At 31.3% G+C, this 12,100-nt stretch overlaps 1 protein-coding gene across 1 annotated transcript; it reads left to right on the forward strand.

Annotated features, from left to right (window-relative positions):
• Positions 1-5,536: 5,536 nt before the first annotated feature.
• LOC146911676 (cyclic nucleotide-gated ion channel 1-like) lies at positions 5,537-9,734 on the forward strand. Its single transcript, XM_085726328.1, has 9 exons — positions 5,537-5,706; positions 6,176-6,256; positions 6,376-6,943; positions 7,232-7,444; positions 7,547-7,845; positions 7,986-8,097; positions 8,418-8,654; positions 8,765-9,162; positions 9,237-9,734. Exons 2-9 carry the CDS (start codon positions 6,228-6,230, stop codon positions 9,535-9,537), a joined length of 2,157 nt encoding a protein of 718 aa, XP_085582454.1. The 5' UTR covers positions 5,537-5,706; positions 6,176-6,227; the 3' UTR covers positions 9,538-9,734.
• The last annotated feature ends 2,366 nt before the right edge of the window (positions 9,735-12,100 follow it).

The raw sequence follows: 12,100 nt of genomic DNA on the forward strand, positions 1-12,100 counted from the left end.
TATCAACATTGCTCCGTTTGGATTAGCTTATTTTAGAGCTTATATAAAACAGCTTATGCAAATAAATATGTTTTTGTGCACTATTTATAAGTTTTTAAGGTAGTTTATGAAAAAACAATTTACGATGATGCAATTTTCGTTAGCGAAAGCTTATAAATTAAAATAAAAGTTTATTTATTTACATAAGCTCAAAATAAGCTCAATCCAAACGGGGCATTTATCACTTATGATAATTGCTTTTGAATATCATATTTTTATGCTTAATTAATCTCGTCGTCCATATATTTGATGGCAAACAATTTAACCCATAGAGTCTTATGACAGCAGTTTTCTTCAATGTAAAATAGTCTCGATTTCATTTACTTGTTGTGATCTTCTAGCGGGGGAAATTTGAATTGAAGGTGTTAGTAGTAATTTGGCAATCAATCATCATTGATATATAAAGGAGAGGACTTTCATCCTAGTGCAACAAGTATTTCAACTTTGGAGGTACAGTTGTTATGATAAGTTTAGTTCTTACTAGTATTATCATATCTGTGAAAACTTTTGAGTAATGTGTGGATATGAAAGTTATTGATGCTTATCTAGAGGGGTTTCTTAGGGCGAGCTTAGTTGTGGGAGTAAAATTCCTTCGATAAGGTGGTATGATATTTGCACTGCTAAAAGTAATGTTGTCCTTGATGTTAAAAAACTTGATTTGCTTAATTTGACCTTGTTATATAGAAAATTATGTGTGTGCAATAGAGAAATGAGTAAGTGACTTAGATGTTTTCGGCAGAAATCTTGGTTTATGAGCCATAATTTTCCTTATGTTTTATGCATGTAACATGTCTCGTTTATAGAGAAACTCGTGTTACTTGGTGACCGAAATCAAATTCTTATGATTTGTTTGAACTATTTCATCTGAACGAATATATATTGATCATGTTCAAAGATTTTTTTTAAGGCAAACTAGTCATTAAGAAGAATTGAACACGAGACATTGAAAGGAGCACACTTTAAAAGTCTCACTATAGCAACCCAAATGGGTTCCGATCATATTCAAGATTAAATATAAAATATTCATTGATTCATTGGCTAGAGATGTGCCCTAAAATGTCGATTCGCGCGGATCAGTATCTCGAGTTTGAATCCCAAGATTTTTGGTTTTTATTTTTCTAAACGTTTATCTTAAAACGAATAAATAATTCTCAAAATGTTGCCACTTAGAATCGAACATGAAACCATTGACCGTTCCATCAAGTGCCACCAGACATAATATTTAAGGCAAACTACACATTGTGTAACATTTGTGTTGTTACATACAAACGCGCGCGCACCTACAAGTTAATTTACACTCACCTACAAACATTAATGAGTAAATTAGCAACTTACAACCATTTGTTTTTGACCAAAAACGTATGTTCTACTATTTTAAATTAATTTTAGATCAAGGATAAATTTGTAAATTTATTTTAAAGTTTGAAACAGAAAACATCACTGATTGTTTTCATGATTATCGCACATTTGTTTCTTTTTTGAATAAATCACATGTTTCTTTTGCTCTTTGGTTAATATATTCGATCTACTATTTTTTTTTCAATCAGATCCGACCGGCGCTAGTCTGTCGGTGACCTCCTATTCTCATATCGAACTGGAAACAGTGATGGTGGTTACTGGCTGATGAGAGCGGAGGTTTTGGCCAGACTAAGGGTGTGGTGGATGCGGAAGATGTAGACAGAGATGGATAACGACGAGGATAACAATGCAATGATGGCGTGCTGATGCATATTCAACATAAAATGGTAGGAGCTATATTCAACATATGTAGAAGCATTTGTTTTTCCAACATGTTGAGATATAACGTTACGATACTATGCACAATCAGATAAAATTGCCCAATTTTTTTTTTGATATACAAGGTACTACAAGAACATAGAAAAATTTACATTTCCAAAGCAACTTTTAAAAAATTTCCACTCAAAGATAAAATGGTAGGAGCTATATTCAAAATATGTGGATGCATTTGTTTTTCCAACATGTTGAGATATAACATTACGATACTATGCACAATCAGATAAAATAAAATTGAATGTGATGTTGTAACAAAAACATTAATCAAAAATATAAATTTATCAAATCAATTCCAATTAGTTATGAGTTTTACCCCATCATTTTTGGAAAAAGTTTTGCTCCTTGCCAAAAACATGGGTTCTACAACCCGGATAACACAGAATTAGTCTGGTAATAAGTTATAAAATAAGATTGAAAAACTTCAACATAATTATCCATGCCTGACAAATGTGGCAGACCTTGCAATTCTGTTGGGGAATCAAAACTTCCTACACCAATTCTTAATGCTACAGCAGCAAGCTGCAAACAAGCAAAACACTATTAGTATAAACACCATAAAAATAAAATGTCAGTCTTACCTTATCATTATTTAAGAAACTTATAAAAATTATCATTGTTCATTCTCTAAATAATAAGCTACTATCCAAGGCAGCAACAAAAGACATACAACTATGTTTATGTAGTATAAATGGTTTAAAATTACAACGTCATAAAAACAGGACACATTAAGTGACAATCATGAGCATGAACATATAGTTTAGAGATTAGAAAATTCGTTTAACAAGTAATGAACATTAAGTGACAATAATGAAAATAATTAATTCAATTTTGTCTCATTTTTTATGTACATTCATTCAATTAATATATTATTTATTGGTTTAGAAATCTTTTTAATAATGCTTATTAGTTCAATTTAATCTAACATAATCGATTATTGTCATTTTTAGTCATGTGTCCCTCGTTTTTTTTGCAAAGTTTCTTAATTTTATTTACTTATTCAACTTTAATATTATCTATCTGGTTCAACTTCAACGCCGCAGAATTGATCAAGAACAATGAAAAATTTCAGATTCTATTATTTTTCTATTTAATTCTTCCTCTGTGCCTCCTACGAGCAAAAGTTTGAATTTGAATGTGAAAAGCTTTAGAAAAAAAGAAATACTTGATGAGTTAAGTAGACGTGTTAGAAGAATGACGCTTTTTAAGTAGCTAGAAGGTTGATAGTAATATTAGCCAGAAGTTGTAATTTGATGTTATTGATTAAAATATGTCTCTGAAATGGTCATTATTTTTATGTTGTTATTTACAATTTAAATAGAGGACGACTCTTTTTAAAAAAATTGCATTTTTGTATGAGGGGTTTATTTTAATATTTGAACAGAGGGTCTTATAGTCGGTGCCGGTCTTGGGGTAAGTGAGATTCATTTAAAAGTTGACATCTTCCAACAAATAAAGGACTAAGTATCTATCATTTGTGTCGAGTTGGTTGTATTAACACAGAAATTTTAACAAAGGATTGTTTTTGGATAATCTTTTTGTCAATGATTGATATTTAAAACAATGACCCTCTCATTCAAAACTACGTTTGAATAGAGATATTCAATTGAGTTGTATATTTCCAAATATCCTTCTTCCTAATAGTTCACAGGACAAAACAAAGGGTGCGTTTGGCTTGAATGTTTTTTGGAAAATCAATTTTTTTAAATAAAAAACCACTTTTGTTATTTTTAAGTATTTGTTTAGAATTTTCTTTTAAAAATAAGTGTTTTTTTTTTAGGATTTTTATAATGATAAGTTTACCCATAATTTATTTTATAACTCTCCTTATTATTGAAAAAACATTTTTTTAATAAAAATGTTAAAAAACGTATTTTTAAAAAGTAATATTCTTTGACCACAAAAAGTAATATTCTCAATAGTAAATAAACATAAATAACTTCGGATTTCTTTTTCAAATCTCTAAATTTTCCTATCAGAAAATCTATCTGTTTTTAAAAAGTAAAACAAATGTATCCAAGTACTCCTAATAAATTATATGGTGATAGATACGGTCCCCGTGGACTTCTGTTTGAAATTATCCGAAATTTTAGTGACCGTCGACCATACCGACCTTTCAAAAGTAAAAATCATGACTCTCCTTATTTATTTAGTAAAATTACACACTTTGTCATTTAACTTAATTTTAGATAGCATTCCAACTTAGCCCTTTATATTATAAAATGTCAATATCTTATCATTTTCTATGAGATATTTTCAATGAAATTTAAGTTTTTTTAGGTTTGCATGCAGGGGTGGACCTCTTCAAGGCACAGTGTGGCAAGTGCCACACCAGCCTAGGTCCCCCTTTTTTATTTTATTTTATTTATAATTTTTATTGGTTCATTGGATAATTGTATTCATATATTAATACAAACTTAATTTTTTATGTTTATACATGTGCCTATATTTTTACTTATATATTAATACCAAAACATATTTTTTTTGTAATTTATACATGCGTCTATATTTTAACTTAAATATTTACATGAGAACCGATTTTTATTAATTTATACACGTCTCTATATTTTTACTCATATTTAATACGGAAATAATTTTTTGTACAATTTGTACATATGTCTATATTTTTATAATTTTTACGCAATTGCGACTTGCTTTAAAAAAAGAGCGCAACGTGCTCACTCGCCCGTATGCACGGGTATCATGCTAAAGCATTCGATTCTTCTTTTGTAACCTATATAGAAAGAGATGTTCTTAGAATAATTAGTGATGATATAATTTTAGTTCATTTTCAACAAATGGAAAATAGATTATTTTCTTTGTAATTTTGGTTGCTACAACTATTTTTAATATATCTTCTTATTAAATACAACGTTATTTAATTATTTGACAAAAAAAAAGGTTGCCCCACTAATATTTTGAGTCCAGATCCGCCCATGTTTGTATGATGAAGATTTGGTTTATGAGTTTTTGATGATTTTTTTTGGATTTTTTGGATTTTTTTTATGAAAAATGATAATCATGTTGACATTTTTTTTGTTACTCATGTTGACATTTTATAACATAAAAGATTAAATCAGAAGAAAAAAAAAGGATGAAAGTGTTAGAAACTAAGTTAAGGGACGAATTGTATAAATTTACCTATTTATTTTTGGTCAATTAGTCTAGTAGCTAAAACTCTAATCATACATATATTCTACAATGTCCCTAACAAATGAGATAAGGTAGTATCACGAGTTCATGAATCATGACTCTCTCTATTATTAATTAATATTATGATTATTATTTCCCTCAAAAAAATTTTGGTACAAGTACAATATTATGATTGTTATTATTAATTGCAGCAACACACGACGTTTAAAAAATATCAGCAATACTAGCTTCAAAAAAGAAAAACATCACCATTCTTGTTACGAAAGTTCTTCCTGTGTCAAAATTTGGCTTATAAAATTCACACTAGTATAGTTTGTTGGTTGGGTACAATATTTTCTCTATGATATTTTGTATTTGGTCAAGTATATTGTGCTCCGTTATTAATTTGTAGGGAGAAAAGTGAAAATATACTATGAATTATAATAATATAAGATAATTCAATATGCTAGAAGTTTAAATTAGAATAGTATAGTAAGATGATGAATTATTGAATATGCATGAGCTGACTTGACTAACCAACTCTTACTAAGTCATACTAGTTTTTCCCTCCCTCAATTTCCTTCCACTTTCTATTTCTATTTCTACTCTTCAACAATAAAATAATATCCATCAATCATATCTCTCTTTATTAACTCCTAATGCTGCAAATTTTAACAAGAATAGCTACCTCCTTGGAAACAAAACAAACATCAATCAACTGAAACAAACTACTGCATGTTTAAGGTTTGTGATTGCTTAATAATTTTCTGTTTCTTTCACACACAAGATTTTTCTTTAACTACCTTTCTACTTTTTGCATGTTCTTGTTTTCTTTGCTTTCTCTGAAACCTGAAAGTACATGGTCATGTAGATGAGAAAGATAAAAAAGACCAAGTCAAATTAATTTGTTTGATTGATTTATCTTAATCAGTAGTATTAATTACTTGTTAATTTGTTCTTTACATGTTTGTTTCCTACATATGTGGACATGTGGTTCCTATTGATTTTTGTAATAGTACTTTTTCATCCATTATGGTTGAGCTTGGTGTGCGTGGTGGCTGTGTAATTGACTTTTGGAGACTTGACTTGTGAATTTAAATATCCAACTTGTTGATGGCTATATTTTTTTTTAATTTTTAAACTAAATTAAATATTCACAATAGTTTGACTTTTGGACGAAAACAAGTTTCTAATTTGATGTTGGATTTTACAGGCTTGAGTCTTGTGTTGTGTTGAGTACAGTGGATCCACAAGTAGTTTTAATTATGAATGCAAAGGGACTTAAATTTGTGAGGTGAGGTTACTCAATCCTGCATATACTAATATAATATAATCTTAGTTTTCCTAAGTTGGATAGTTAGAAATTTCAAATTAATAACAAGATTTGGTATATATGTCTCTTTGTCATTCCAGGTTTGATGATTGGAGATCAGAGTCATCTTTTAGTATAGAGCAGGAAAACACTGTAAACAAAAGAAAAGAGAGACCAAGTGTAAGTGCTGTTTTGAAGAGTATTGGAAGAAGATTTGTGAGTGGATCAGAGAAGATGAAGAAATTCAGAAGACCCTCTTCAATGGTTCACCCTGTAAATGAAGGACAGACAAAGAAGTTGGATTCTTCTAAGCGCAAAATTCTTGATCCACAGGGGCCTATGCTTCAGAAATGGAACAAAATCTTTGTAATCACATGTGTGCTGGCAATTTCTGTGGACCCTTTTTTCTTTTACATTCCAGTGATTGTCGGTAAACAAAAATGTCTTGATTTGGATGGAACATTGCAGACTACTATCAGTGTTCTTCGCACGTTCTTCGATCTTTTCTACATTCTTCGCATCATCTTTCAGTTCAGAACCGGATTTATTGCGCCTTCTTCTCGTGTTTTTGGAAGAGGTGAACTCATTGACGATCCTGTCGCCATAATGAAAAGATACTTGAGTTCTCATTTCATAGTTGACATTCTATCAATTATTCCACTTCCACAGGTATCTTACATTTTAACTTATTCTTTAATTAAGCATAATATCTAATGACAAGTACCAATACTCATTCTGATCCTCTACAACCTTGCCGCTCTCTCCATGGATGTAAAGGATCCATGTTATGGTAGCCAAAGTAAACTCATTTGTCATAATTATATATATATATATATATTTTTTTTTTTTTTTGTTTTCAGTTAAGTTGGAAGGGTGAAATTCAATGTTTATAATGATTTATTAAGCAGAGTAAAAAAATGTGAAAGACATAATTTTGTTGTTGTTTTGGTATTTCAGATTATTGTTTTGGCTATAATTCCAAACTTGAAAAGCTCGGGTCCATTTTTAGCAAAGGATTTGTTGAAATATACAGTATTAATTCAGTATGTGCCAAGACTACTGCGAATTCGTCCGCTATTCAAAGAAGTAACTAGAACTTCAGGCATATTGACAGAGACAGCATGGGCTGGAGCTGTTTACAATCTTTTCCTCTACATGCTAGCAAGTCATGTAAATTGATTTAACTGCATTCTTCAGATTCAACTATGTTCCTACTTACCATGACAAAATGTTTTGATCACCAAATTCTTGTTTGTGGCTGTGGCATATCAGGTGGTTGGAGCTAACTGGTATCTGCTTTCGGTAGAATCACAGGTGCGGTGTTGGCGCAGAGTGATGAACAATGCTTCGATCTTTCATGATTCATTCTTGGGTTGTGGACTGCGAAATGCAACAGTATTCTCACTTCTCAACAATACTTGTAGTTCGGTTGACCCTGATGAAATCAAGGACACAAAGACCTTCAATTTTGGAATATTTTACGATGCTCTACAATCACTTGTGGTTGATTCAACCACAGATTTTCCTCAGAAGTTCTTCTACTGCTTTTGGTGGGGTTTGCGAAATTTAAGGTTGGTAAATGATAGAAATTTATAGAAATTTTATGAACTATAGAAATTTATATGTTTATCTTAATTTGCATCCCAGTTTTTTCAATGGAAAATTTAGAGTATTTTAAAGCAAAAGTAATAAATTTTGTCATATTTTACAGTTCTCTTGGACAAAACCTCAAGACAACTACTTATGTCACGGAGATAGCCTTTGCGATTTTCATTGCCATTTTTGGATTGGTTTTATTCGCATTACTTATTGGAAACATGCAGGTAAGTGCTATTAATAGGCCTATTAGATCATTGATATGAAAGGTTTTTCTCATATATTTTATAGGGAGAAATTATAGTCACACAAATGAACAGAAACGACATTTTCTATGGACAATTGGTTCTAAATTCAATTTAACCTAATCCAAGTGATTTAAATAAGCATAACTAAACTCACCCCAAAAATCCAAAACCACTGATTCCACACTAACTTCCATTGCAGTCCATTTTTGCTTAATTTTCGGAGCTGAAAGTTAAACAAGCTATGTTAAACCTCTTTTATTAATTAATGAGATTACATGTTGTGTTGAACATTGTCACAGAAATATTTGGAATCTACAACTGTTAGGGAGGAAGAGATGAGAGTGAAGAGGAGGGATGCAGAACGATGGATGTCTCATCGTATGTTACCTGATAACTTGAAGCAAAGAATTCGAAGGTATGAACAATACAAATGGCAAGAAAATAGAGGTGTTGAAGAAGAAACTTTAATTCACAACCTCCCTAAAGATCTCAGAAGAGACATAAAGCGTCATCTTTGCTTAGCTTTAGTGAAAAAAGTGAGTATCATCCATAACCATCCCACAATTAAATCATTTTTCGTCCACGTGTTTACATAATATATTGCGCATGTGTAATGAACATTTCATGTTCTTTAATTTTGCATTAGGTGCCAATGTTTGAGAAAATGGATGCGCAATTGTTGGATGCAATGTGTGATAGACTGAAGCCAGTTCTGTATACAGAGAAGAGCTGCATTGTTCGCGAAGAAGATCCAGTTGATGAGATGCTTTTCATTATGCGAGGAAAAGTCGCTACCATGACAACAAATGGTGGAAGAACTGGTTTCTTCAACTCATTATTTCTAATGCCTGGTGATTTTTGTGGAGAGGAGCTTTTAACATGGGCTTTGGATCCAAACTCCTCCTCGAATCTACCTACTTCAACTAGAACAGTAGAAACTATATCAGAAGTTGAAGCATTTGCACTCAAGGCCGATGACTTGAAGTTTGTTGCTTCCCAATTTAGACGTCTTATCAACAGCAAACAACTCCAACACACTTTCAGGTATGGCTTGATATACCATATTTTCTCTTAATTATTTTGATGATGCGTAATTAAATTTATACTATTTTTTGAAGGTCATATTCGCCGCAATGGAAGACATGGGGTGCGTGTTTCATACAAGCAGCTTGGCGTCGATATTGTAAAAAGAAAATTGAGAGGACATTGCGTGAAGCAGAAGACAAGCTACAAGATGCTTTGGCAAATGAGGAAGGATCAACTATAAGCCTTGGTGCAACAATATATGCATCAAGGTTTGCTGCAAATGCATTAAAAAACTTGCGAGAAAATAACAGACAAAACAGAATGCCGCAGAGACTACTACCTCTTTTGCCTCCAAAGCCAGCTGAGCCTGATTTCACTGCTCAAAAACACTAGACCTAGCTAAGAATTTTAAGTTTTGATAGGATAGAAACTATACATACTCCATTGTATTTATATGCATATACGTGTAAAAATGTAAATTTTGTTGTATAAGTATGCAGTAGGACAATTATAGTCCATTTTGCATGTAGAATAAAGCACTTTGTTGGAACAAAATGTGTTTAACAATAAATCTTAAAGAGTTTTGATGATAACAAGGTATTAAAAATTGTAAATTGGACTAGCTAATATTTGTTCAAGTGTACAGGACCTTAATTAAAAAGTTACATCATTTATTGGTTCTGAATGAGCAAATGAAGAGCTAAAGGAATCAACAATAATTGAAGCTTAGTGCTTCTGAAGGCAACTCGCTCCTGAAGAATAGTGCTCCTGAAGACAAGAGGTCCAGAAGCCACATCATCAGAAGCTGCGTTATCAGAAGCTGTATCATTCAGAAGCTGCATCATCAGAAGCTATGTTATCAGAAGCTGCCTCATCAGAAGTCATTTCACCAGAAGCTGAAGATCAACTGGATTTGCAAAAGATTCAAGGATTGAAGAATCATCACTGCAAAAGCTGTCTATTGGATTCGAAAACACAACTAAAGATTAGTGGAATTTTGCAACGGTCATTTCAAAGATGTTTGAAGACATGTGCTTGCAATTTGGACGAAAGCGTTGACATTGTACTATTGTACGAACTGTACAACCACCTTCTCCACTACTCTGTTTTGTGTCCACGCTACAAGACAAGAAAACAGCTTCAGAATACGGCTTCGCCTGCATAGATGTTCCTTTGGATAAGGAATGGATTTCAAATTGGTTCTTCATAGGACAACAACCAAATCAGGCAAAAGATCATTGGTGAAAGATCAAGCTTCAACAACGACTCTTTGATGTGCTGGCAATTTCACAACGTCTCTTTCACACCTCTATATAAAGGAGTGAAGACTTAGAGAATTGGTAATGCAAGAACGCTAAACGAAAGACTCTCATACAAGTGCCAAACCTCTGCTGAAATTGTTCTGCATTCACTTAGAATTTCTGTGTCTCAAAGTCTTATCTTAGAAATTCTTAAGTCATTGAGTCTGTATCTGATTTGTATTGTGAGCACCTCTGATTGTATATCAAGTGTTCAACTTTAAACAATTTTCTGTGTAATTTTGTTTAGTTAGAAGTCTCTTGCAGTTGTGCTTGAGCAGGAAGTCTCTTGATTATGTTCTTGAGCAAAGGAAGTCTCTTGCTTGTGTGCTTGAGCAATTGTAATCAGATATTACTTTTAGTGAAATCTCCTTGGAAGTGCAAGGGGGACTGGACTACTTCCGGATTGTGGAAGGAACCAATATAATTGCTTTGTGTCGTTCTTCTTCTCTCTCTCTGTTTTATTCCGCTGCATTTAGATTCTGATAATCACTTCAGAAGCTGTCTCACTTAGCTTCTGATCAAGTGTGTTCAGTTTTAGGAGAAACGAAGAATTTTTCAAAACACAATTCAACCCCCCTTCTTGTGTTTTTCTCACCTTCACACTTAGCTAGGTACATTTCCAATTAGTGGCTTTATTTATAGCTAGTTGAGTAATTTACCTTTTCTTATCTTATATAGAGAGGACGGATTAAATTACACCGATATAATGTTACACTACTCAATTTTGTTTACTCGATACATATTTTTTAAAGTTAACGGTTGAATTGTAAGTTTATATCATATAAATTATTCATATAAATTTTTACTAAAATCTAAAATAATTTGATATGTTATTGAGATACACTAAGATTAACAGTGTTCTATAAAATTTACATGTCAATAACATATAAAATGATTTTAGATTTTCGTAAAATTTTACATGAATAATCTATATGATATAAACTTACAACAATCAAATTTGAAAAATATGTATCAATTAAAATGATATTGAGCGGTGTAACATGGATGTAACACGCACGCACGCACAAGTCAATTTTAAATAATATTATATTATATGTTTCTTTTTTGAAAGGATTATATATTTCTTTTTTTATGTAAATGTGTCATTTATATGTTAATTTTATTTTAACCTTTTTCTATTTTTTTAAAGTTATTTTCTATTTCTTGACAAAAAATAAATTTATCTTCTATTTAGCATAAATGTGTTGCGAAAATACAAATATTAATGTATACAAGGGACATTGAATCAAAGGATAAAATTATAAATAAAATAGTTTAAAGGAATGAAAAAAACAGCCCAAACATTTTTTTAGGGGACAAGAGTACGTGTGCTTCTATATATTGATATAGATTATTTCAAATACTCCCTCCGGTCCTATTTACAAGAGACAATTAATTTTTTAGATACATTAAATAATTTATGTATGAGATATTCTTGCATGAACTCTTACCTAAGAGATTATTCTTACACCTAACCAATAAAAATATGACACATGTTATTAATTTAAAAAAAAATGTGATTTTAATTAAGGAAATGGAAACATAAATGGTGGTGGGTGGTTTTTGTTGGTTAAAGAAAGTGGAAAAAGGAGAGAGAAATATTAAAAATAATGAGAAAAAATTATGATATTAATTATTTTTATATTTTAATGAGA

Source organism: Medicago sativa, chromosome 7, assembly GCF_051527215.1.
Source record: "Medicago sativa cultivar Bolivia chromosome 7, Bolivia_mono, whole genome shotgun sequence".
Classification (NCBI taxonomy): domain Eukaryota; kingdom Viridiplantae; phylum Streptophyta; class Magnoliopsida; order Fabales; family Fabaceae; genus Medicago; species Medicago sativa.

What these genes read in the sequence shown, in the direction of transcription:
- LOC146911676 (XM_085726328.1), top strand. Translation starts at nt 6,228, where the DNA reads ATGAATGCAAAGGGACTTAAATTTGTGAG. An exon ending in AAGGGACTTAAATTTGTGAG is followed by an intron (nt 6,257 to 6,375) that starts GTGAGGTTACTC and finishes TTGTCATTCCAG; the next exon opens with GTTTGATGATTGGAGATCAG. An exon ending in GCTTAGCTTTAGTGAAAAAA is followed by an intron (nt 8,655 to 8,764) that starts GTGAGTATCATC and finishes ATTTTGCATTAG; the next exon opens with GTGCCAATGTTTGAGAAAAT.